We start from the raw sequence: 27,663 nt of genomic DNA, 5'->3' as shown, positions 1-27,663 counted from the left end.
ATCCCAGGTGGGATTCGTGCCATAGTCTTTCTTAAAGCTCCCTATGTGACGTCAAGAGCGGCCAAGTCCGAGAGACACTGGGCCAGGTGCTGGAGATGCATGTAAATGTCTCATTTCCCCGACTCCTGTAAGGACGGACGTCCACGTGACTCCAGCCATCCATCCATCCATCCATCCATCCATCTGTCCATTCACCTGTTCATCCATTCATTTATTAGAGCAGAGTGTTAGAAGCCTGAATAGAGAATTGCACCTCCATCTCAGAATAGTTAGCGCTCAGGACTCCGACTTGAGTTGTGATAGTACTTCTATGAGGCCCCCCCCCCCAGAAAGGAATGCTTCACTTCCATAGCTTACTTCTGTCACCTTCTGGGCCTGCTTCAGAGCCTGATTAAGGATACAGGAAAGCTTGAGGAGAAATGGACTTTGACGATGGGTTTTGTGTGGGGACCATCAAGCAGATAAAGGCACTTGCTACCAGGCCTGACAACTTAGGTTCAATCTCCGGGACCCATGGTAAAAGGAAAGGACTTATGCACACATGTGCTCTCACCACACACGTCCTGTTTCGCCACATTCACCAAATAAATGCATGGAGAAACAAATTTAAGACGGGCTTTGTAGGATAAACAGAAGCCCGCTACTATTTTCCCTGTGCCTCGCTCTTCCTTCTTTTCCTGCCGTCTTATCCCTCCAGCATTGGAGAATAGGGTCTTGCACATGCTTGGCAAGCATTCTCCTAGGGAGCTATTCCTGAACCCCCTTATTATTAATAATGTTTTTTATTGTTGTTATTGTTCTGTGAGCGGTAAATGGGTACGTGTGAACCTGTGTGAGTGTCCTCATGTGTGCAGGTGAGCTCACACATGTACACCTGTGCTGAGGCCGAAAGAGGGTGCCAGGCGTCTCACTCATAACTCTCCACCTTGGCCCCTTAAGATAGCCTCTCGCTGAACTTGGAGCTCACTCCTCCCCCCCGACCCACTGCTAGGCTAGCTGGTCAGTAAGCCACAGCAATCCTCCTGTCTCAGCTTGCCTACACTCTCAGTACTAGGGTTGCACAGTCACACCTGGCTTTTAAGCATGGGAGTTTGGGATCTGAACTCAGTTCCTTTCACTTCAGCAGCAAGTACTCTCCCCCCCCTCCCTCCCTCTCCCTCCCTCTCCCTCCCCTCCCCTCCCCTCCCCTCCCTCTCCCTCCCCTCCCCTCCTCTTTCTTCCCTTCCCCCTTTCTTTCTCTCCTTTCCTTTCAGTACTGGGGCTCAAACCTAGGGCTTCATGCATACTGCAAAAGTGCTACCAACTCAATGGTTAAGACCACTGGCTGCTCCTACAGAAAACCTGGGTTCGATTCCCAGTACCCACAAAGCTGCTCACAGCCAACTTGAAGTCTAATTTCAAGGTGTCTGATACCCTCTTCTGGCTTCTGTAGGTACTGCATGCACACTGTGCCCAAACACCCACATAGGCAAAAAAACACTCAATCTCTAGTGAATCTTTATCTTTTTTTTTTTTTTTTTTTTGAGACTCTGCCTTCCCACAGTCCAGGCCCACTTTGACGTTGAGATCTTCCCGCCTCAGCCTCCCGAGTGCTGCAGTTATGGATGCGCTTCACTTGGACTGCCATGTGGTAGTCAGAGGAATCCCTTGATGGATGATGAGATTTCAGATGTCCCCACAGCCGATGGCATCTGGGGTGACCAAGACACACAGACGTGGCAATGATTAATATTGTCTCAGCTTTGTATTTGTACCTCAGCCCCCTCTTACTTCCAGGAACATCTAAATATAGCTCTGGAATGGCGCGCGGGGGGGGGGGGGCTCTAACATCCATCTTACACAAGCTGATCTTTCCTTCCTCAAGACAGAGCCTTCGTCACAGTTGCTAGCTAGAACTCAGTCACACTCTCCTGTTGTCACCATGTTCAGGCCTATGGAAGGCTTCCACGGGAGACAAAAGCCATAATCTTTGCATGATCATTTTTCTAATTGGCATCTAATAATGCGCTTATTAGGGTAGATCTAATAATGTGCTTTTTAGGGCAGGAAGTGGCGTTTGGTTATGCTAAGTAGCGCAGTTGCCAGCTTGTCAGTTTCAGAACCCTTCTGAGGTTCTCAGCACTGAGAATCTTCTCATCCAGCTGTCCAGGCTATTCCTCAGAACCTCATTAAGCGCAGCTTAATGTGCACAGAGATCTCCGCTTGATGAGAGGCTGCGCCTGGTGGCCGGGCCCTCCACTCCTGTCCTTCCTCCCCAGCCTCCGAGAGCCTCCTCCTGAGAGCCTCCTCTTGCCTCCCTTCCTCTGTTGGTAGTGTCTTCAGATGCCACACAGGAGTGATGTCATAGACTCTTTGCATTTCTGTAGCTTTCTGTTAGTGAAATGAATGGAAGTGCTTTAAAAATTAGGCTCTTTACAAAATACATAAAGTAAATTAAGGGCTAGGAAACACACAAATCCAGTAAGAAAAATGGATGGAGAGGAGTGATAGAAGGATAGATAGGTACAGGTTTAGAGAAATTGCTTTTTATTTTACGATTTCTTTTTAATAGGTATGGGTGTTTCCCTTACATGTATGTCTGTACAGCATGTGCATGCAATGCTCACACAAGCCAGAAGAGGGCAGCAGATCTCCCCCCAGAACTGTGGTCAACAGATGGTTGTGAGCTGTCCAGTGGATAGATGCCAGAAATAGAACTCAGCTCCTCTGCAAGAGTAGCCAGCGCTCTTGAGCACCGAGACATCTCTTCAGCCCCCAAGAAGTAGACATTTTTTGATTGATGAAATTGTGGGGCTGGCAGATGTGAGATAAGAAGCAGGCCAGTGTGCTGGAGATCTTTGCCGTGGCCTGAGTGAGAGAACTTGCGTTTGAGTCTGAGCCCGAACCCATCAGCCTTCCTGCAGGAGAAGGAGTGGGTGGTGACCAGCACGCAGGCATGTCCCCAGGAGGTGACCCTGGCAGGAGCCATGGAGAGGCCCACCAGAGGACACTGGTCTCAGTGCCCTGTCCTGGTGCTTAGACAAGGAAATCACTGGGAATGAAGACAAGAAGTCGTGGGCTCTGTTATTGCCCTGGGGCCACAGGGAGCTTGTTCCCAGGGGAATTGGGGATCAAGAGGCACACCTGAGTGCTTGGCCCCCCAAACCTGTCATTAAAATTATTAGGGGCAAGGATTAAAAACTAGAGTCCCAAACTCCAGGCTAGAAACTTCTAGACTCTTCCCCAGAATTGGGCCCAGTGTGGTTTTTTTTGTTTGGTTTGCTTTGGTTTGGTTCATAGTTGTCCTGGTAATTTTTTTCTCTCTATTGATTACCATCTTTTAAAATGAGGGTTTATTTATTTTTATTATCATCTCACTTGTACGTATCCGTGGAATGGAGAGTAGCAAAAGGATTCACATTTATAATATGTCTCAACTGAGTCAGGGAAGTGAGCACTCCCATCTCCCTAAACACACACCTTTCCAGTTAGCATGCAGTACACACACACACACACACACACACACACACACACACCATGACATTCACCACTGGTATATAACATGTCATCACTGTTTCCTCCGTCTTTCTTTGGCTGTACTTAGAGCCCTCAGGTTGCTCTCTGTAGTAACTTTCTTTTTTCCAAGACAGGGTTTCTCTGTGTAGCCTTGGCTGTCCTGGACTCACTTTGTAGACCAGGCTGACCTTGAACTCACAGAGATCCGCCTGCTTCTGCCTCCCTGAGTACTGGGATTTCAGGCGTGTGCCATCACGCCCGGCTTTGGAGTGACTCTTAAAGTAGAGAGCACCAGTCTCTGTGAGGCAGTCTACTCTCTAGGCTGTTCTGGCCTTGTACCCAGTGTGCAGCCTCCTTGTCCCCCTCCCTCCCACCCTCCCAGAGCAATCCCTCCACCATTCAGATTGCTGTTTTTAGCACATGCTAGGTAGCATGCAGCATTGGTCTTTCTTGTGCCTAGGTCATTTCCCTCAGGTGCCATCCCCAGAGCCCCCATTACAACAAACCACAGGGTATTGTTCTTTTTAGGGCAGAAGAGTATTTCACTATGCGTATGTACTACCTCTTCTCGTCTCATCTCTCCATCCGTTGATGTCCCCCCCCTCCCCACCTGGCAATTCTTATGATCTCAGTTTAAATGCAAGCGTTGTGCAGAAGCTCTGGCTGCAAGGTGAGCCAGCAGCATGGGTGTCAGTGGGGAGCCTGCCACAAATGTAGCAGCCCAGATGCTGCCTCAGACTTAGACAGGCATCTTAAGCTGAGCCCCGGAAAGTATATGTGTGTAATAGGCTACCCAACGCACTAGCTTAAGCCAGGCTGCCAATGCACACCTGTCCTTCCACACTTAGGAGGTGGAGGGAGACAGGAGGATCAGAAGGTCAAAAGTCACCCTCTACTACATAAAGAATTTGAGGGCAGCCTGGGCTACATGAGATCAATCAATCAATCAATCAATCAACCAATCAATACAGAGCAAAGAAAGCATGTAGAATGACCCCCATATCTCTTGCCTCAGTTTCCTTCCAAGGGAGCAGCCTGCAAAACTCTTGGCCAGCATCACAGCCAACACGGTGACATCACTGCATCAGTGTGCAGCATGCTGGGGTCCCTTGCCTCTGGAGACCACTCATCTGTTGTCTATATCTCTATTTTGATACTGTCAAGGGTGCTGTATAAACAGAATCGCATAGGAAGCAGGCTTTTGAGATTGGCTTCTCTCGTCAGGATGCTCTGGGCATCAATCACATTGCTGTGTCTGTTGGCAGCCTGTCATCTTGTGCTGCGGATTGGAAGCCAGGGCTACTGGAAAGCTAAACACAAGACCTACCACTGAGCTACACCAGAGCCCGCGGCTCGCCCCCGTTTCATTGCTGAGTGGTATTCTTTGGTGTGCTACATTTGGGGGTTATCAGCAATAAAGCCAGTGGGTGATCCATGAGTGGGTTTTTGTGTGAACACCACTTTCTTTCTCTGGGACAAGCGATCAGGGGTGCACTGCTGAGCTGTAAGGAGCCACGTGTTTAGGACTCTTAAGTCACAGCTCTACTCTCTTCTACGTGCGGTTTCCTGTTCCTGTGGGAGTATGAAAAGAGTGTGACACACTCTCGCCGCGCACTTCTCAGCGTTTGCCTCACTGCTCTTTATTTCAACCATTCAACAGGTGTGCGGCAGTATAGCCCATGGTTTCTCTTTGCGTTTTCCTTGTGGCCAGTGGTGTGTGTGGGGGAGGGGGGGTCTCTTCATGGCATTTCCCTGCCCCTGATTGGATTGTTTGGTCTTCACTGATTGAGTTTTGAGAGTTTGTTTTGTTTTGGTGTTGATTTGGTTTGGTTTGTGAGGCAGGAGATCCTGTAACCTAGACTGACTTCAAACTCACAAGGACCTTGAACTTCAGATCTAGTGGGTGTAGTGGCGCAGGCCTGTAACCTTAGCATGCAGGGCAGCAGAAGCAGGCGGATCTCTGTGAGTTTGAGGCCAGCCTGGTCTACAAATCAAATCCAGGACAGCTGAGGCTACACAGAGAAACCCTGTCTTGGGAAAAAAAAAACCTCCCCCCCCCCAAAAAAAAAACTTTTCTAGTGCTGGGCCTGAAGGCATGAGCCACAGTGCTGTGCAAGAGCTTTGTGTAACCTACATATTAGCCCTTGTACATACGTGGCTTGCACATATGTTCTTCCTGGCTGGCTTTCTTTTAAGCAAGGTCTTTTGCAAAGTTTAACATTTTGATGAAATCTACTTTGCCAATTTTTTTTTTCTCCTTTTGTGCCCTACTTTTGGCCTCAAGTCCCAGATGTCCCAGCCTAGTGCTGGAGCTTGGGGGTTTGTGAAAGTTTCATGGTGTTAAAGTTCACAGTTTAGCATGTAACCGGCACAAGGCTTGGGTCAGAGTTTGTGCTCTTTCTCCTGAGGGCTCAGGGATGCTTCAGTACCCTGAGGTAAGAGCCTTTCTGCTCTTTCTTAAAGTGCCTTCGCACCTCTGCCATGTCTGGGAACTGATTGCAGGAAGCTTTTCTACTCTGTTGTTCATAGGAGCCACCCCACCCCACACCCCACACCCCACCCCAGTGCCAGAGTTGTGAGTGTTCTGCCCATGTGACATTTCAATACTGGATGAGCCGGCTTCTTTTTTATTTTACTTTTTCATAACGTTTTGTTTAATCTCGGTGTGCTGGCACATAGTCCTGTAATCCTAGCACTTGGCAGGTGGATGTTGAGGAATTCAAGGTCAAACCTAGGCTATGTAGTGAGTTCAAGGCCAGCTTCAGCTACATGAGACTCCGTCTCAAAATCAAACTGGGCTAGTGAGATGGCTCACTGTGTAAAGACAACCGATGCCAAGAGTGACCATCTGAGTTCACACACATGTTGTGGTATTCCCATGCCCCCATATACAAAAGTTCAATAGTGTGGGCTGGAGAGATGGCTCAGAGGTTAAGAGCACTGACTGCTCTTCCAGAGGTCCTCAGTTCAATTCCCAGCAACCACATGGTGGCTCATAACCATCTACAATCTAATCTGATGCCCTCTTCTGTCCTGCAGGTGTACATGCAGGCAGAGTACTATATACATAATAAATAAATACATCTTAAAAAAAAACTTTAAAAAAAAGTTCAATAGTGTAATCAAAATTTTCATTATTCTAGTTCTTTTGTGTTTCTATATACGTGTCATAATAATCTTTATATTCTATTTTAACTTTGAGAGAGAGAGAGAGAGAGAGAGAGAGAGAGAGAGAGAGAGAGAGAGAGAGAGAGAGAGGTTATATATACATGAATGCAATGCCTACTGAAGCCAGAAGAGGGCATCAGATCTCCTGGAGGTGGAGTCACAGGCGGCTGTGAGCTACCTGACCTAGGTGCTGGGAGCCAAATTCTCATTCTCTGTAAGAGCAATGTGCGCTCTTAGCCACGGAGCCATTTCTCCAGCCGTACACGGATCTTACCCGTATGGATAAGGCATCTTTCTGTGAACTGAAGGTAGCTACATTCAATCTACACCTCCCTGTGCGGAACCTAGTGATCTATGAGTTCTGAGTGTCTCCGTTCACTTACAGCTTTTTGTTTTTTCATCACTGTGTGGTTGTTTCCAGCATGAAAGTCTTGTTTAAGTTCTTTACCTGAGGCCATGTTGGTTTCCTTCACTCTCTAAGATTCTGGGCTTGTTGCATTCTGTCCACCTCTGAGCGGCACCGCCCACTCTCTTCTCTGCCCACGTTTTCTGTTGAGAAGGGATGTTCTCATTATGGTAAGATGTTTCCTTGAGCTGCTTTCCAGGGTTTTGGTTTTTTATTTTGTTTTGTTTTTTATTTTTTGCTTTTTTTGGGGGGGGGGTTTGGTTGGTTGGTTGGTTGGGGTGTTTTCTGTTTTGTTTTGGTTGGGTTTTCTGTTTTGGTTTTTTTGGTTTGTTTTGTTGGTTGGTTTTTGTCCTTAGTTTGTCAGTGATTTAATCATCATGTGTCTCAGTGAGGAGTCACCAGATCTGTATCTGGTCTAAACTTTGTTCATTTCTGGATTTGCTGGGCACAGTGTATGACGGTGTGAATTTGAAGTGTCCCTCACAGGCTCATAAAATAAAAATGTCTTTCATAAAATAAAAATGTCTTTCATAAACTGGTGGACTGAATGCTTGTCCCCCAGTTGCAGTGCTGGAACCCTTAGGCAATGGAGTCTGATGGGGGGTGGGGGTGGGGGATTAGGGGGGCTGAGGGGGGAGATACCACTGGTCCATCACCATGTGAATGAGTCTGTGTGATTCCCGCCTGGGGAGCTGCCCCACCAGGTTCACCTCTGCTCTGATGCACTGAAACCATGAGAATAATAGACTTTGTTCCATTAGTCATTGTCTCTGTCAGGCATCAGGTCACAGCAACAGTGTAAGGACTGAGTTCTGCATCTTCTGTCCGCTTTAGGGAAATCTAGCAGTTTCCCCCCTACTGTGTTATCCTTGAGGTCTGTATCCTTTCAATGCTATCACACGAATATTAAACCTGTTTTATTAGTCCCATAGCTTCTTGGAGCTTGCTTTATTATTTTAAACTTAGACTATTCCCTGTGGTGTTGAAATTGAGTGATTTCTACTAATTAATCTTCCAGTTGACTCACTCTTTTTTTCGTTTGTTTGTTTTGGGTTTCATTCACTGTGGTAGATTAAACTGGTCCTGAACTTACAGCAATCCTCCTGCCTCTTCTTCTTAAGTGCTGGGTTTATAGACTTAGCTACCCAACCAGTTTACTTGACTTCATTCTGCTATTGACCTCATTTATGAAGCTTTCATTTTAATTATTATTTTTGCCCTAAAATTTCCATTCAGGTCTTCCTTATACTTTCTATTTTTCCTGAGACTTTTGATTTTTCCTTTATTTATCTCAAGTATGTTCACATTTGAACACTGAAACACTTTATGACAATTCTTTAAAAATTTCTTTTCAGACTATTGGGAGATCTTTGTATCTTACCACTGTTTTTGTTTGTTTGTTTGTTGTCTCTTTAATTCTTTAATAGTGTGTGTGTGTGTGTGTGTGTACATGAATACAGGTTCCTGAACTGGAAGAGAGTGTCGGCTTCCTTGGAACTGGAGTTATAGGTTATTGTGACCTGCCCCACCTAAGTGCTAGAAAAGGAACTCAGGTGCTCTGGAAGTAAAGCAAGCACCTTAGCCAGTGAGCCTTCCCTCTTGCCTCCATTTCTGTATGTTTGTTTTTGAGACAGAGTCTCTTATATTCCAGGCTGGCCTTGAATAGGCCAAGGATGACCTTGAAATCCAAACTTATTATCCTGGCTCCTCCTCTGGAGAGCTGGGGTTACAGGCCTGTACCTGTAGCCAGACTTTTCCTACTTTGTGGGTTCTTCTTCCCCGTGCCCCCCCCGTATCTGCCTGGTTTCACCCCTATTCCTAGATAGGAGAGAAGGAAGGATAGAAAGGTGAGAAACAGCGATCTCGGAATCTAATTTTTTTTCTTCTAGGAGCACAACTAATAACAAACCACAACCAATCCCCCCTGAGTGACCGACAGCCACTGACTCCACCTGTGGGGCTCTAGTCTTTATACATCCTCTGAAAATTTCCAAGAATTCCAAAGGTCACAGAAACTATCTGCAGCTGGCAAAACCACGCCTCCGCGAGAGCATGAGGCAAACCTTATCCCCACACCTGGGATTAAAATGAAAACATATTCTTAGACTGTGTGTGTGTGTGTGTGTGTGTGTGTGTGTGTGTGTGTGTGTGTGTGTTTTAAAGAAACCAAAATCTCAGAATTCTCACTACATGCACCACACTGAATATATTATAAATGGCTGTAATTCCAGTTCCAGGGCATCTGATGTAATATATTCAGTGTGGGTCCTGGAAAGCAAACCATGGTCCTCCGCCAGAGCCGCAAGTACTCTTAACCACCTAAGCTCTCTCTCCAACTCCAGCCCTATCTTTTACATTTTTATCTGCAGTCTTCCCCCTATATAGCACCAGTGACTTCCGATGGAAATGTAGGAACTTTTCCAGTCTATGTTAGGGGACCCTGGGTCACATTTCAGGCTTTTGTTGTACCTGGTCTCATATGGACCCTACTAGGGCAGAAGACGGAGCCATCATGGGGAGATATGTGGCACCATTAGCTCCAGGTGGGAGTGAAATCAAGACACCCCGCTCAGCTACTGCTGGCAGTAGAAGAGACTGGCTCACCAGGTGCTGTCACTGTGGGAGTAAAGAAGATGAGTGATGTGCTCTCTAGTGGTGTCAGTGGGTGTCTTCGTCAGTATCCTGTTGCTGTGATGAGACACCATGACCACAGCAGCTCTTCTAAAGGAAAGGACTTAATTGGAGATGCCTTACAGTTTCTGAGCTTTAGTCGTTGGCAGCAGGCAGGCAGACATGTGCTGGAGAAGTAGCTGAGTGGGCTACACCCAGATCCACAGGCAGCAGGAAGGGGAGGGGGGAGGGGGGAGACTGTGGGCCTGGCTTGGGCTATTGAAATTTCTAAACCCACTGCCAGCAACACCCTTCCTCCAACAAGGCCACACCTCCCAAACCCTCCCAAGTAGTGACACTCCCTGATGACTAAGCACTCAAATATATAAGCCAGTGGGGGGGCCTTTATTATTCAAACCACTGCAGTAGAGAGCCACGTTGTGTTCCTGGGTCCTGAGCAAGACTATCTTGTCTTTGCTGACAAGAACCAGCATGTGCGTTGGGGGTTTCTGCAGGGTTTGGTTGGAGTAGAGCCATTTATGACAGAACGGTTTCCATTTCCCCCAGGCTGCCTCTTTCTAGGGCCTTTGACTAGACGCGGCGGGCTTTGCTTGCGAGTTCTCATCCTGTCTGCATTCCTGGTTCCTGACTGGACCTCCCGCTTTTATTCATGTGGCCAAGCAAGAGTCCAGGAAATGCATCTTCACGTCATTCTTGGGCTTCCAAGTGCCTCAGTTACTGGCCTCTGCATCTCCAAGGCCTGTCAGCCTTGTGCTTGCCTGAAGAACAATGCCAGCTCTGGGTGGACTGGTGCACACCTTTAGTCCTAGCAGTCGGGAGGCAGAGGCAGGCAGCTCTTTGTGAGTCCAAGGATAGCCTGAACTACGTGGGAAGTTCAAGGACAACCAAGGCAGCGGAATGAGACCCTGTCTTGGAAAACAAAATACAAAAACAAAACGCAAACAGTGCCTTGGACCTGGAGAGGTGGCTCAGTGGCTAAGAATGCAGAGAGGGCCCAAGTTCAGTTCCTAGCACCTACATCAGACAACTCACAACCACATGCAACCCCTGCTCCGGGTGTCCAGTGCCCCCTTCAGGCCTCCTTGAGCAACTGCACTTAGGTATGCATACCCCCACATACACATAATTAAGAATAATTTTAAAAAAAGAACAAAAATATAAAGTAATTTCTGTGGATTGGTTTGTTTGCTTATTTGCTTTTGAAATGGAGTCTCATGATGTTGCCCAAACTGGCCTCTCACTATTGGGCTCAAGTGACACCCGCCGCCCCCCCCCCCAACACACACACACACACACACCTTAGCATCTCATGTATCCTGGACTACAGGGACACTGTAAGCATGTCCAGGGGTTCTAGCCGTGTTTAGGAAAGAACAGGAGAAAACTGGCCCCGCCCCACCACGAGGAAGTAGAAGGTTCAGAATGCAGTGATGCAGTCTGGGGAGGCAGGGCTGAGAGCTGCTGGGAAGTGCTCCCTCTACAGGACAGCGGGAACTAGGTTCCGTTTTTGGGTATCAGTCTATGTTTTCATAAGGAGAATTTCCTTCAATAAAGATTTTGTGAATGAATGAATGAATGAATGAGTGAGTGAGTGAAGGCAGAATGAGTGGACTGATGGATAAATGCAAAACTGAGTGAGTGGACATCGGATGCCATCCACAGTCACACTGGTTCCCACGTGTTGAGGATTCCCGAGTGTGGGAGCAAGGTGACAGCCTGGTGGGCCCCAGCTTTCTTCACTGAAGAAGACAGGCACGAGGGAGTGCCCAACTCCAGGCTCTCTCATAAGCACCACGCCTGCCTCATTTCTCTTCTGTTCACTCCAGTTTCATAAGTCTTTTTTTTTTTTCCTTCCTTCTGAAGCAGAGAACATCCTGGGTAACTTTGGTTTTTGAAAGTGTCTTTCTCAAAACTGAATCTTCAGGGATTTGAGGGGGAAAAAAAAAAACCTCATTCTGCATATTCTGAAATGACACTCACGCGCCGGATTGCGTTTTATATTCAGTGGTTCTGTCTAACCTTAGCACAGATGTTCATATTTTCCATTTCCTGACGTTTTTTATTTAAAGCATTCACGTCCTTCCCTCTCCTCCAAAGGAAAGGAAGCCTGGGAGTGAAGGTTGCCGGAAGGTCTGGGAAGACGGGTGTGCTGCAGTGTGGCCCTTAAAGTGAAACTTACTCTCATGGCTGCTGGACTGTGGTGTGTATGAAGCCCAAGACTGGACCCCAGGGCCCCCCATACTCGGCAAGTACTGTCACTGAGTCACACCCTGGCCCCTTGTCTCCCCACCTTACATCTCTTAGCGTTGGTGTCGAGCTCTATAACCCTCACTCAGTTCTACATCGCTGATTTAGGAGAGGCCACTAGTGTGCAGTGTAAGGCTGGAGAGACCAGGCCTTTCCCAGCCTCATGGGTCCATGTACCTTCTCATCGCTGGTGTCCAGAGCCAGAGGAAGAGATAGCTGAGTTGAGCTTTCCATGCATTCCTTTTGTGGGGTCATGTATCCCTAAGGAACCCCTCTCCCGCATTTAGCTGTCACTGTGGGGGTGTACCAATCAAATAGCTGGGATCACCTAAACCAGTGGTTCTCAATCTGTGGGACTCCTTTGGGGGTCGAACAAACCTTTCTCCCGGTCCCATGTTGGATATTTACATTATGACGCATAACAGTGGCAAAATCACAGCTAGGGAGTAGCTACAAAAACAGCTTTATGGTTGGAAGACCACAGCAGGAGGAACTGTATTAAAGGGTAGCAGTGTTGGGAAGGTTGAGAACCACTCTGACATGGGGAGATTGTGGAAGTTCTGATGGCAGCTCACTATGTCCCCTTACCAAGAAGCTAGGAGATTAATAAGGGGTGTGTGTGCGTGTGTGTGTGTGTGTGTGTGTGTGTGTGTGTGTGTGTGTGTAATCTGTCTGATTGAACCCAGAGCCTCACATATGCCAGGCACATGCTCTTACCACTACTCATGAAACAGTTAGGTCTTGGTACTGGCTGAAGCTATCACTGTCATTTAAATGGCGCTGAGAGGCTGGAGAGATGGCTCAGAAGTTTAGAGCACTGTCTGATCTTCCAGACGATCTGGCTCTGGTTCTCAGCACTCACGGGGTGGCTCACAGCTATTTGTAACTCCAGGGGATCCAACATCCTTTTCTGACCTTCCCAGGCCCCACATACTCACGGTGCAAAACACAGTCGCAGGCACTCACACACATACAAATTCCAAATTAAAAAATTTAAGAAGAGAAATAAATTAATGCCCCCTAAGAACTTTGGAATCCATCTTGTTTCCCATATTAGTACAGAGAAGATGATTTTTAGAGATGCAGATATCCAGAGCCTCAGGGAGCCATGCATGCCACTGCACCTGATTCTGTAGACTTTATTTTTTTTTTTTGAGACAAGATTTCTCTGTCTTGGAACTCACTCTGTAGACCAGGCTGACCTCGAACTCACAGACTCTCCTGCTTCTGCCTCCTGAGTGCTGGATTAAAAGCATGCGGCACCACCTCCCAGCTGCAGCCTCTCTCTTAAGCACTGAAATTTCAATGTAATTCTCTGGTTTGGTTTTGATTTTGAGGTAGGATCTTACTGCATAGCCCAAGTTGACCTTGAGCTTATAATCCTTCTACTTTGGAGAAATTTAAGAAATTTTGCTTCAATAACTTTATTAAGGTATATTTTATATACTATAAAGTTTAGTCATTCATATGGTGAGTCATACAATTCAAATACTAGGGCCTGGAGAGCTGGCCCTGTGGTTAAGAGTGCTGGCTGATCTAGTAGAGGACCCAGGCTCAGTTCCCAGCACCTACATGATAGCTATCCGTAAATCTACTTGGAGAGGATCTGACGTACTTTCTAACCATCCTAGGCACCAGGCTCATACACACTAAACATATATACACTCAGGCAAAACACTCATACACAGAAAATTAATCTAAAAATAAAAATTCAGTTACTAAAGTTTCAATTACTCATCAGCAAAGTCAGTTGCAACACATTCCATCATCCCCCAAATTCAGTCCTATTCCAGGACCATTCCTAGGCATTACAAACTCTCTCTGTCTCTGTCTCTGTGTCTCTGTGTCTCTGTCTGTCTGTTTTTCTGTGTGTGTGTGTGTGTGTGTGTGTGTGTGTGTGTCTGTCTGTCTGTCTGTCTGTCTGTCTGCCTTTCTGTTCTTTCTCTCTCTCTCTCTCTCTCTCTCTCTCTCTCTCTCTCTCTCTCTCTCTCTTTCTCTCTCTCTCTCTCCCTCCCTCCCTCCTTCCCTCTCCCTCCCTCCTTCCCTCTCTCTCTCTCATTTTCTGGTTTTGGATAATCACTGCCTTTGTGTTTCACAGTGTTGAGTTTTTTGTTGCTGTTTTGTCTTGTTTTTAGACAAGGTCTCTGGAACTCGTTCTGTAGATCAGGCTGTCCTCAAACTCACAAACAAATCCGCCTGCTTCTGCCACACAAGTGTTAGGACTAAAGGCACACACCACCTTGCTTGGTCAGTACTTTGTTCCTTCTCACTGACTGGCACACAGTGACCCTTTTAGTAATTGTGTAGCTAGGGCACAGTCACCAGCTGCTGGTCTTGGGTTTCTCTGGGCCATTGTAATACCGCAGTTTGCATTTGTGTTTCCCGTGGACACATTCTTGGTTTTGTGAGGTGCACCTAGCTTCTAGGCATGTGATTTCAGCTCCAACGGTGACCATACTTAGTTATCTGAGGAAGCTGAGCTGCCTCCCACAGCACCTATGCCACTTCATGTTTTCCCTGCAGCCCTCAGGACTAACGTGTCTACACTCAGCATGTGCTACTGTCCTTCCATAGTCACTGTTGAGCCCAGTAGACATGAAGTAGTCTGCCACTGTGGGTTAGCTTTGCGTTTCCCTAGAGACTCGCATTATTGCAAATATTTTCATGTGGTTGTAAGACATTTACTCTCTTTTTTGGTAAAATGTCTGCTCAGATCCTTTCCTGGTTTTTAAATAGGACTGTTTCTCATCTCCTCATGGTTGTGGAGGAGGAGTTCTTATTGTACTTAAATGTCCCTTCGTGGTGATGTTAGGTCCTAGAAAGGCTTGAGGGGGCTGTTTCATTCATATGAGCATGGTATGTTTACCCAGAGTGGTCATTGCCACCACTTGTCCACACACTTATGCATGAACATAGTCACAGTTGCAGTGCATTGTGGGTATATCCTAGATACATCACATACAGATCAAAGACAGACAAAAGTGTCCTCTCCCTTCCCTCCTGCAGCCTTCCACTTTCTTTTGAAACACAAGTTTCCCATGACTGTTTGAGAAAAGATCTCCTTATGTTTCCAGGGCTGCCCTGGCACTCACTGTGTAGCCCAGGCTGACCCTAAACTCAGGTTGATCCTCCTGCCTCAACCTCGGGAGTGCTGAATTACACCCCACACCAATGCTGGCGTCTGTGTTGGGCTCTACGTCTGGCTTACCAATTTCTCTCTTCAGGCTTGAGCCCTTAGTGCCATAGCTAAGAAATGTTGTGTTTTGTTTTAAGATGTATTTATTTTAACTTTATGTGTACAGTTATTTTGCCTTCATGTATGCATGTGCATCGTGTGTGAGTCTGGGGCTGTCAGAGGTAGAAAAGGGCATTGGATCCTCTGGAACTGGAGTTACAGATGGTTTTGAATTGCCCTGTGGGTGCTGAGAACTGAACCAAAGTCTTCTGACAGAGCATTAAACACTCTTAGCCATGGAGCCATTTCTCCAGCCCCCAGACACCAGCATGTACACCTGCACTCTCTGAAGATCCCGAGGGCCTCTGCCCAAGCCCAGGGTCACTTGCTAACTGCCTCTTCCACTGGGCCTGAGCCCTGCAGCAGAACTCAAACGATCTCTTGCTCTGTGTACACAGGAAGTGGCACTGCTAAGCTTGGAGCTTCGTGGAAATTGTGCTCTTCCAAACTTGATGGGGCTGTGTTGTCCTTGGCACAGCCTTGCCTGCGGTGCTTTTTACTTTGAATGGGAGCCAAGAAATTAATGTTTTTACTTACTCAACTAGAAGTGTCCTATGCAAATGAAGAGAGCAGGCTTGAATAGGGGAGCGGTTCAGAATGTGCCCAAATGGAATCCTTTTGAATTTTCATTCCTTGTAGTGAAAATAAACCTGTAAAGAAAAAACATTGTCAGCTGGGAGGCAGAGGCAGATGGATCTCCATGAATTTGAAGCCAGCCTGGTCTACAGAGCGAGTGTAGGTCAGCCAAGGCTACATAGAGAAACCCCCTGTCTGGAACAACCAAACAAACCAAACAATAAAATAAAATAAAACCCATTGTTTTATTATGTTTAAATGAGATTTATTTTATTGTGTTTTTAAAAGCAAATGTGATTGATAAGCTCTTATTTGTCCTACTATTAAATTAAAACAAATCTCATCCTTGACACCTTGGGAAATATCAAAGATAACTTTTCCCACAGCCCAGAGAAAGCTGTGAGTAGAGCAGAGGTCAGCCCTCTCTGGGCCTTCTGATCAGGAGAATTGGCAGCAACCTGTATAAATAACACCTTGAAGGTTTGATTTTGTCCTAAGGTTTTCCTGCCTTGTCCGAGTGCTTGTCAGTGACTATATGATAATGCCTTCTATAGTGACCCTCACTCTCTGTTACTGTAGCAAAATGCTCAATGCAGGCTAACTATAAAGGAAAACAGATGCGTGCAGCTCAGAACTCAGGTGACCAAAAAGCCACAAGGTTGGGCGGTTCCAGTGTGGTGGCTTTGGAGCACATTCGGAAGGCAAAGGCCACACCATGTGAAGCAGGAATCCAGAAAGAGCCTGGAGTCAGGTTCAGGTTTCAGAACCAACCTGCTCTTCCAAGATTTGAAGGTCCCAGGATAGTTATCTTGATTCCTAATATGAGCAGTTCCTCCAGAGTTGGGGGGAGGGGTGCTGGAGGCCCCCACTAGGCTCCTCCCATGTTGGCGACTAGGAACCCTTCCAGGAAGCTCTGCATCCACATACAAACCACACAGCCATGGACTAGTCTTTTTGGAGATTAACACAGCAGAGATCTGTTTGTTTGTTTGTTTGTTTTGCTTTGAATATTTTTTTAGGTCATTTAATAGCCAATGGTGACCTTTAACCCCGTTCTTGTCTCTACCTTGAAGATGTTTAGATACCCACCTTGGGCCTACATCCTTGTTCATGTTTCTGATTATGAAGGAATATATTACCAGGGAAGGCTAGACAAGTTGTGTAAACAGCATGAACAATATTCATTGGTAAGATAAATCATACCTAAAATTCAAGTTGTCTTGGTACATGCCTTTAATTCCAACACTTGGAGGACAGAGGCTGGTGGATCCTTGTGAGTTTGAGGCCAGCCTGGTCTACACAGTAAGACCTGTCTTTGAAAACAAAAACAAACAAATGCAAGCCAAAGCAATAAGAGGTAGTCCCCTTATCTAGATTGAGGCAGCCATGGCTGCTGGGAATATGGTTGTTGTAATAATTCAACACTTCCCGTATGCCAGGCACAGTACTAGGTGCTTTGAATGCTACATCTGAAGCCACCGTCATCAGGCTTTACTTAGGTCACTAACTGTGAGGAAGATAGATGGCTTTTCATTTCGGATCAGATGGAAGCCTACTCTTGTCATGTGTTTCCCATGGAGGGGGAATCTTAGACTTCTCAAGGTAACTCCCGGCTTTGAGAAGGACCATCTTGGGATAGGGGATGTGCCTCAGCTGGCAGCATTCTAGAAATCACCCAGCATTCAGGAAGAAGTCCTGGGTTCTGTTCCCAGGACTGCATAAAACTGGGCATGATGGCACAGCCCCATTATCCCAGCACTCAGCAGATGGAGCTAAGAGAAGTTCAGGGTCATCTTCAGCTATTTAGGGAGACTGAATTGGAGGCTAGCCTGGGTTACATGAATGCCTGTGTCAAAAAACAAACAAGAACTGAAGATATGGCTCAGTGTCAAAGTGCATGAAGTACTCTTTCTTTTTATTAATTTATTCTTATTACATCTCAATGGTTATCCCATCCCTTGTATCCTCCCATTCCTCCCTCCCTCCCATTTTCCGCTTACTCCCCTCCCCTATGACTGTTCATGAGGGGGATTACCTCCCCCTGTATATGCTCATAGGGTATCAAGTCTCTTCTTGGTAGCCTGCTATCCTTCCTCTGAGTGCCACCAGGTCTCCCCATCCAGGGGATGTAGTCAAATATGAGGCACCAGAGTACATGTGAAAGTCATACCCCACTCTCCACTCAACTGTGGAGAATGTCCTGTCCATTGGCTAGATCTGGGTAGGGGTTTGAAGTTTATGGCCTCTATTGAATAACCCAATTGAGAAATGGAGCTTGGAACTAAACAGAGAATTCTCAACAGAGGAATATCAAATGGCTGAGAAACACTTAAAGAAATGCTCAACCTCCTTAGTCATCAGGGAAATGCAAATCAAAACAACTCTGAGATTCCATCTTACACCCATCAGAATGGCTAAGATCAAAAATTCAAGCGACACTACCTGCTGGCAAGGATGTGGAGAGAGAGGAACACTCTTTCATGGCTGGTGGGAATGCAAAGTAGTACAGCCACTTTGGAAATCTATCTGGTGCTATCTCAGAAAACTGGGAATAGGGCTTCCTCAAGACCCAGCTATTCCACTCCTTGGAATATACCCAGAAGATGCCCCAGCACACAACAAGAAAATTTGCTCAACCATGTTCATAGCAGCCTTATTCATGATAGCCAGATCATGGAAACAGCCTAAGTGTCCCTCAGTAGAAGAATGGATAAAGAAACTGGCACATTTACACTGTGGAATACTACTCAGCTATTAAAAACAAGGAATTCCCGAAATTTGTGGACAAATGAATTGAGCTAAAAATGATCATAATGAGTGAGTTAACCCAGAAGCAGAAAGAGTCCAATGGTATATACTCACTTATATCTGCACACTAGCCCAAGAGGCATGCCCCATGAAAGTCTTCACTTACCAGGAAACTGGGACGGAGGGGAGGACATCCCACTGGGACTCTAGATGAGAGAAGCATGGGAGAATAACAAAGTAGAAGGATTCACAGGGTCCTAGAAACCTACAAGAAGAACATTATGATAGGCAGATTTGGGCCCAGGGGTCCCACTCAAACTATGGCACCAGCCAAGGGCATGAAGTACTCTGGCAGAGGAGCCCAGCACCCAAGGCCACCACTCTACAACTACCTGCCAGCTCTGTGGAATCCAGTGCTCTCTTCTAGCCTCTGAGAGTACACAAAACACACACACACACACACACACACACACACACACACACACACACACATACACACACACACAAAACACAAGCAAATCTCCTTACTGTAAGATACATGCTCTAGGCTAGACAAATGTGCCAATATTCTGGGCACATTTTCTTCTGTCCCCCATGGAATATCTGACATCAGATATTCCCAGTTATCACACTGGGAGGTATCTGCTCCTAGTGTCCCATGCTGGGGATGTGTATACAGACCAAGGCACCAGGGCAGCTCTCACCGCAGAGTGACAAGTCCCCCAAGAGCCAGTGTTACTCAGGTGAGAAAGGAGCAGACCTACTACAGTCTCAGCAAAAAACTCTCTAACTGTGTGGCTTTGAATAGGTTGCTTGGCCTCTCTGAGCTTGGGCTGCTCAGATTAATATAAGTGATGTGTGAGAGATGCCCAGGGCTTGGCTTCTTACTGCCTGTGGGCCAGAGTGTGGAAGGAATATTGACCTTGGGCTTGTTTTGTGGTATTTGAATTTGATTGGATTTTATTATTTGTTGTCACTAGTTAACAAGCTTGCTGCTGTTGGCTTTGATCCATATCCACTGCTGTAATTCAGAAGGCTGTTGGCATCCCAGCCTAGAGAGAGGGAGGGAGAGAAGAAGGGCGGCATCTTTTCTGCTTTTGATATAAGGATGCCTTGCCAACACTCTAGGCTTCTCAGTCTCCTGGGGACTAGGGAGGTGTATAGGGCTGAAGGGATCCATGTTCACTCCCCATTCTCTCTGCAGCTCCCGATGGGCCTGTCTCTGCATGGCCCCTCACTTTCTCTTTAGTCCCCTGTGGGATATGAGGCCAGATGGGGGTCCCTGTCTCTGTGTCCCCCACTGTCTTCACAGTCTCTTGTGAGATGTAAGGCTGAATGGGGTCATGTCCTTCAAGTTCTCTGTAGTCTTTCTGGGCTGTGAGGCCAGATGGGGGTGCCTGTGTTTGCATGTCTTCCCTTCTTGCCACAAGAGTCTGTCCCTCTTTTAGAAACCGTTAGAAATCTACTCTTCAAAGTGTTGAACCAAAAGGAGGGAGGAGCACACTGGCTTGTTATCTCATGACTAGATCCTGTCTAAGGGTTGGATAGAGCGCAGATACTTCCCAGCCACTGTAACCCTGAAACCCCGCAGCTGCCCAGAGGCTCTCGCACTCAGAAGGGTCCCCAGTGCTGGCATGCTCTGTATCTCATGACACCAAATTCCTGATCATTTGGACATTTTTATTTAAAGCTACAAGGCTTGGTGGCAGAGCACTTATCTGGGGAGGGTGAAGATCTAGGTTTGATGCCCAATATTGAAATAACATTTTTCTTTTGTTGTCTTTCATTTTATTGGTACTTTGTCTTAGAACTTATTAGTACTAGTACTAGTATTTTGCTTTCTTTCATTTTAAAGTAGCTGGCCCTGAGTTGGGGCATGGGGTGGAGGAGCACTCTCTCTTGTGGACCCTCTACAGCTCTCCCTCTGTGACCATAGGCTTCTAGGCCTAGAACTCATGGGTCCCTGAGCCATCTCTTTTTCTTGGGAAGTCCCCAGCATCCCTCAAGCCTATCCCTACCACCCCCTCCTTTCTTGGAATTGCAGCAGCCTTTCTCAGGCCAGTGCTGTTTGCTGTGTCCCCATGTGGCCATTCTTTTCTGGGCTCACAGCCGGCTCACATAGTTTCCTAAGACTTTTCCACTTCCATGGAACTGCAGGCATTCCTCAGGCCTCACTGTGTGAGCTGAGCACAGAGCTTTCACCGCAAGTGTTTTCCAACAGCACCACCTCAATAGGCACCCCAAAAGCTCCTCCCAATAGTCCCCCCAAATCTCTCCACAATGGCTTCCCCACAACAGCTCCCCTCCCAATAGCTGTCCCCTTCCAACAACAGTTCTCCCTGGACAGTGGCTTAAGCAAAGAAAACAGTTAGCTACCATACTAGCCAAGATTGCATAGTGGCTTCAGCAGCTGCCCAACAGTGCAATCCTCTGAGGTTTTCTTGGCATCCCTTTGACTGCCTCCAAACTGCCATCATACCGCCAGCATCCCTTCCTCACTTCCTTTCAGGAGAAGGATAGAGGGCAAAGGGTGACTTTCATACCTTGGCATCTTTATCACAGAGGGAGAATGGTTTGTGAGGCTGGCTGGCCTCTTTCTGGCCAGTTTTGTCTTAGGACCAGCAACCAGCAAAGAGATGAGGAGACAAAGCTCGGGCCAGTCAGGACAGGTTCCAAATAAGACTTGTATAAAGTACTGATCGCCCTGTTCTGGTTAAGCTCTGGCATCCAAACTCTCCACGAAATCAGTTTGTCCACTGCAGTATCTGATATCTAGAATAATACCAGGAATCCAACAACTAGCCCCTGACGGAATGTGAGGACAGAAGGAATGCATGAGTGAACACACGGGTCCTGATGGTGGGGTGGGTGTCCACTGCCCCCAGCAGCTTCCACTTCCAGTCTAACCAGCATGGTGCTTATAGGTGACTTGACCTCTGACCTTGATCTGTGTCTTTTCTCCCAGGGAGGGAGCCACTACGGGAGGCTGTCCTTGTGCCAATGAGCCTTCCCAACACCTCCTCTGCTTTTGAAGACAAGATGTGTGAGGGGAACAGGACAGCCTTGGCCAGCCCTCAGCTGCTGCCCCTGGTGGTGTTTCTCAGTAGCATCTCCCTGATCACCGTGGGCCTCAACCTGCTGGTGCTGTACGCTGTGCGCAGTGAGCGCAAGCTGCATACCGTGGGCAACCTGTACATTGTCAGCCTGTCAGTAGCAGACCTGATCGTAGGGGCAGTCGTCATGCCCGTGAACATCCTGTATCTCATCATGGCCAAGTGGTCCCTGGGCCGTCCCCTCTGCCTCTTTTGGCTCTCCATGGATTACGTGGCCAGCACAGCATCCATCTTCAGCGTCTTCATCCTGTGTATAGATCGCTATCGCTCCGTCCAACAACCCCTCCGGTACCTGAGATATCGAACCAAGACCCGAGCATCAGTTACCATCCTGGGGGCCTGGTTTCTCTCCTTCTTGTGGGTTATACCCATCCTTGGCTGGAATCACTTCATGTCCCTGGCCCCTGATCTTCGGGAAGACAAGTGCGAGACAGACTTCCATAATGTCACTTGGTTCAAGATCATGACTGCCATCATCAACTTCTACCTCCCCACTTTGCTCATGCTGTGGTTCTACATGAAGATCTACAAGGCCGTGAGGCAACACTGTAAGCACCGCCAGCTCACCAACGGGTCCATCCCTTCCTTCTTAGAAATCAAGATGAAGTCAGAAAATACCAAAGAGGCTGCCAAGAAACCTGGGAAGGAGTCACCCTGGGGTGTTCTGAAAAGGCCATCAAAAGACCCTATGGAAGGACTGGATCAGAAGTCACCATCTGAAGACCCCAAGATGATCTCTCCAACTGTCTTCAGTCAAGAGGGAGATAGAGAGATGGTCACACGCCACTGTTTTCGTCTTGACGTCAAGCAGACGCAGACTGTAGCTGGGGGAGCTGCCAGGGGCTCAGAGGGCGATGACCAGGCACTGAGCCAGCCCAAAATGGATGAACAGAGCCTGAATACTTGTCGACGGATCAGCGAGACATCAGAGGACCAGACCTTGGTAGACCGACAGTCCTTCTCCCGGACCACGGACTCAGACAACAGCACAGAGCCAGGGCTGGGCAAAGGCAAGCTGAGAAGCGGGTCCAACAGTGGCCTGGATTACATCAAGATCACCTGGAAGAGGCTCCGCTCACATTCCAGACAGTATGTGTCTGGACTGCACTTAAACCGAGAGCGGAAGGCAGCCAAGCAGTTGGGTTTTATCATGGCGGCCTTCATCCTCTGCTGGATCCCCTATTTCATCTTCTTTATGGTCGTGGCCTTCTGCGCGAGCTGCTGCAGTGAACGTGTGCACATGTTCACCATTTGGCTGGGCTACGTCAACTCCACGCTGAACCCCCTCATCTACCCCCTGTGCAACGAGAACTTCAAGAAGACATTCAAGAAAATTCTGCGCATTCGCTCCTAAGGGTACACCAGAAAGATGTCAAGATGGACGGCGTCCGATGTCCTGGAAGGAACCAGAGGAAGGAAGCATCACTAGATGCGAGGGGGTCACTAGATCCCTGGGCACTGGGGAGTAGAATCTAAGGTCTTGTGCTGAGCAGTTCGGAGGCATTCCCAGGCACTGTCAGAAGGAGAGCAGGTGGCAGAGTGATTGGACTTTAGGAAGCAGAATGCAGAGCATTTGAAAAAAACGACATGAGCAGAGTGTGCCCTCAGGGACTTGTGGGAATCCCGGATGCTCTTCGGATGTCATGCTCTTTGACTTGAGGTCCTTAGTAACCGAAGTGAGGGATGTGCAGCTAGAGTTCTTCTGGAGGATTAGCCTGAACTCTGAGACTTCCTGAACAAAGGCTATGCGACTGCAGAGATGTGCACACAGATGCTGTCCCCTTCCAGGGGTTGTCTGGAGAGGCATGGCAGCTAGTCTACTTCAGCCACCACTTCTCAGAGCGCATCCCTTCTGAGCCCGGCCTCTCGTATAGCCTTGTCCAGAGCTGTCTGCCCCACCGTGGAACCTGCCTTACCTGTGTCTTAGAGTTGCTAGGAAATTAGGCAGCTTGTGAGTCCATCATTTTCAACTCCTAGTTCCTTTTGGCTCTTAAAATGGCAGCCGCAGCAGCAAAACTACAACGCGGTGACCAAAACTCCCCTCAAAAGTCAAGAGGAGGAGCAAGTGGTTTTTGAATGGTTGTATCTTAAGCAAAGAAAGGCAAGAGAACCTTGTTTCTTGAAGGCTCCACCAGGGGGCTCTCACTCAAGGCTGATGACGTGACAGAAAGTATGAGTAGGTCCCCTCTGCAGAGGGACAAGCTGAGTAACAGCCAGGGGAAATAAAGTCCCTGAGATCATTTGACACTCATGCCAGAAACTTACAATGAGTGGCTTGTGCAGTCCCAGGCCCTTGTCACCAATTTTCATCAAAAAGGAAAAAAATGCATCCTGTCAAGTACTCATAGTGTTCCCCAAGAGGAGTGACCAGTACCCAAGTAGCTGGCATGGAGGACATCTGTGTTCACAGAGGTGATCTTTAGAAGGGACAAATGTGCTTTTTTTTTTTTTTTTGTGAGATGGTATGGTTTCTGGTCACACATGCCTTTCAAAGGCAAGGAAGCATCCATTTTTATTTATGCCGCAGTCTGGTTGTGATTTATATTTTAAAATACAATGTTAAACATCAATGCGTGTTGCAAGTAGGAGCCCCCTGTAAAAGCTGGTCTTTTGTGTCTGTGTTCCTGTTTGCATGATCTGTCCAAATGAGATATTTTTGCTTACCTAAAACATGACATTTGGAAGGATACTTTACATGGCTGCTTTGTGTCTACTTTTCTGAGTCTCGCGGGCTTAGGGAACAGCTGGAAATGAAAGCCTGACAAGGGATTTCTGCTCAAACTTATAAATGTCCCTTCAAATGACTTCTGCTTTCTAGAATGTGAGAGGAACAGGATGGCCACGGCCAACCCTTAGCTGCTACCCCTGTGGTCATTCTAAGTAGCATCTTACCTCGCCTTGCATCCCAGAATGCTCTAAACGTTCCGGCTTCCAGGATTTTGGGGCTATGCAGAGAAACGAGCTTTGACTTGGGGTCTGACAAAGACAAGAAGGGATCCATGAGTACAAGTTGTCAGCTAAGGGACAAGGTGCCCCGTGGTGAGGCTCAGGGTTTCCAGCACTTATGTGATGCCTTCTACATAGGAAGCTTTCACATGAGCCTTCAAAACAAAACATTGGGGCTGGTGTGATGGCTTGATGGTTAAGAGCACTGTCTAATCATACGCAGGACCCAGGTGCAGTTCCCGCCTTCTACATGGTGATTCACAAATATCTATAACTTTAGTTCTAGGGCATGCAACCCCTTCTTCTAGTCTCCTCAGGCATGAGGCACACATTTGGTGCCCACATATATATATATTCATGAAGGCGAAATACACACACAAAATAAATCTAAAAGGTAAAGTTGGGGCTGGAGAGATCTCAGTAGTTAAGAACCCTGGCTACTCTTGCAGAAGATTCAGGTTGGCTTCCAGCATACACATGACAGCTCATACCAGTTCCTGTGGTTCAGGTGCTGGCCTGTCTAGGCTACACACACACACACACACACACACACACACACACACACACACACACACACCACTGCCACCACCACTCAAACACCACCGCAAGCCAACAGCTAGGCTTTATGGAGCACAGGGAGGTTGAGAAGCGTGGAGTCTGCTGAGCAGCTCTGGGATGCACTTGCTCTCTGCTCTATCTACTGTGGCTGCTCCTGTCTATGGCATTGAATCATCTTAGAATTATGAAGAGCCCTGGACTGTGGTGCAGAGATGACTCAGCCTCAGCCATTTGGAAATAATTAGTGGTGGTGGCTTGCACAAATTCTAGGAGAAGCTAGGCTTTTTGCCCTAAATAAGAAACATGATAAAAATTAAAACCAGCTGAGGGTTGTGCATGCCTTTAATCCCAGCACTAAAGAGGCAGAGACAAGTGGATCGCTGTGAGTTCGAGGCCAGCCTGGTCTACAAAGCGAGTCCAGGACAGCCAAGGCTACACAGAGAAACCCTGTCTCGAAAAGCATACATACATACATACAAACATATTTTTTAAAATCCCTGCATTAAGAGGAGCCCCTTACAGATAAGAGCCTGCAGGCTCTCCAGTATTCTCTCCATGGGCTAATTAACTTCAGGCAAGTTCTCTGGATGGCCAATTTGCTAAACCTACTAATTTACACAGCACTGACTTCTGCATAACTATGTGCAAGGGCTTAGAATTAGTTTGGTTTTGCTACTATAACAAAATATATGAGACAAACTCTTTTTTAAGGAACAAAGGTTTTTGTTGGCTTATAGTTCTGGAGGTTCAGGGTCAAAAAACAGCATGTTGGAGGCTCTGTTGAGGACTCTCTTATGTTTCATTACATTGCAATGCCTGTCTGTCTGGTTTCTTTCCTTATTCTTACATAAGCCTCCAGGATTTGGCTATTGAGCCCCACCAATGACCTTATCTGCCCTAACCATTTTCCCATAGCCCTACCTCCAGCCACAGTGATACTCATTTTTCATCGTCTTCTTTAAAAAAAAAAAAAGGTTTATGGGATGGAGAGATGGCTCAGAGGTTAAGAGCACTGACTACTCTTCTAGAGGTCCTGAGTTCAATTCCCAGCAACTACATGGTGGCTCACAACCATCTATAATGTGATCTAATACCCTCTTCTGGCCTGTAGGTATATATGCAGTCAGAGTACTGTATACATAATAAATTTAAAAACATTTTAAATGTTTATTTACTTATTTATTATGCAGACAATATTCTGCTTGCCTCCACATGCACACCAGAAGAGGACACCAGATCTCATTATAGATGGCTGTGAGCCACCATGTGGTTGCTGGGAATTGAACTCAGGACCTTTGGAAGAACAGACAGTGTTCTTAACCGCTGAGCCATCTCTCTAGCCTTCACATTTTTCACCTTCTTAATTTCTTTAACATAAAACTTTGGGAGTTAAATTGCATTAGCTCAGAGAAAGACCATGTTTGAATCATAGCATTTTAGAATAATTAAAGGTAAAGATTTCCCGTTTAAGAGACTTTATGTAGCCCTGGCTGACCTGAAACACACAATATAGTCCAGGTTGGCCACAAACATACAGAGATGCACCTGCCTCTGCCTCTCAGGTCTGGAATTCAATGCCTGAACCACTACGCCCAGATATTGTCTTAATAATAGCTTCCTACAATTGTTGTGATGTTTGCATAACTGATATTTTAATATATTTTATTTGGCGGGTGTTTATATAGTACCATATTCAGACATTGCCATGGAGGCCAGAAGAGGGTATCGGATCCCACAGAGCTGGAGTTATAGGAAGTCGTGAGCTGCCTGATGTGGATGCTGGGGACTCAACTCCATCCTCTGGAAGAACAGCTGAGCCATCTTCCAGAACTATAACTGATTAAAAAAAAAACCTGCTGCCGGCTTGCTGCATGAAGGAGAAAGCTAAGGGGGCTGAGCAAAGAGGCGTGGGGTGAAGATGAGGTTCAGTGTGGAGGGAAATAAGGAGGGTAGAATAACAGACAGCTGAGGCCATGCCTGCCTGTCACGGGCCAGCGCAGCCGGGGATAGGTCCTGGGAACGGGAGTTCTTTGAAGCGTCTGTGTACGTCGGTGTACACGAGATAAGGCGGTGACAGACAGACCCAAAACTTAAGACCAAGTCTGCATCTGAGTATATTTTTCAAGCAAGCTGTCTAGTATGATATACATTTTTTGAAAGCGGTGGGGGGGGGGGGTTGGTTATATTTTCCCACAGAGCAGATTTATGGAAGTCAGTGAGCAATCAAGCATACAGGCACAAGTACAGAATGTGAAGTTATTGGGTTGTCATAATTTGAATTACAGCTTTAAATGAAACAATGCAGGGTACAGAACATACAACAGAGACGTCATCACTTCTAAGTCACTGGCTTGGCATCAATATGCCTGTGCTCCCTCTGTCCAGGGTCAATGCTCTCTCCCTAACGGAACTTGTGCCCAGCACCCGTGTGCCAGGAGAGTTTTTTCCTTTTCTTGAGTTCCCTCTTCTGATATCTGAGTGCCACTACCTGGAGTCTTTTGAAATATTCCATTTCTTTGTAGACTATAGTATAACTTATT

The 27,663-nt window shown here is 47.0% G+C and overlaps 1 protein-coding gene across 10 annotated transcripts in view; it reads left to right on the top strand.

Annotated features, from left to right (window-relative positions):
* HRH1 (histamine receptor H1) overlaps positions 1 to 24,313 on the top strand; it is a 156,974-nt gene extending 132,661 nt beyond the window's left edge. For 5 of the 10 annotated variants that reach the window (XM_084765224.1, XM_084765220.1, XM_084765223.1 and 2 more), the window contains exons 2-3: positions 11,798 to 11,949; positions 21,476 to 24,313. In XM_084765224.1, coding sequence (XP_084621350.1) covers positions 21,507 to 22,973 — 1,467 coding nt within the window. In that variant the 5' untranslated portion in view covers positions 11,798 to 11,949; positions 21,476 to 21,506 and the 3' untranslated portion in view covers positions 22,974 to 24,313. Of the gene's footprint in view, positions 1 to 11,797; positions 11,950 to 21,471 lie in introns of all 10 variants that reach the window. The other 5 variants (XM_084765228.1, XM_084765229.1, XM_084765227.1 and 2 more) reach the window with 2 other exon arrangements.
* The last annotated feature ends 3,350 nt before the right edge of the window (positions 24,314 to 27,663 follow it).

This window comes from Acomys minous (genome assembly GCF_964271855.1).
Source record: "Acomys minous genome assembly, chromosome: 17".
Taxonomy (NCBI): Eukaryota; Metazoa; Chordata; class Mammalia; order Rodentia; family Muridae; genus Acomys; species Acomys minous.
This window is presented reverse-complemented; position numbering and strand designations above follow the sequence as displayed.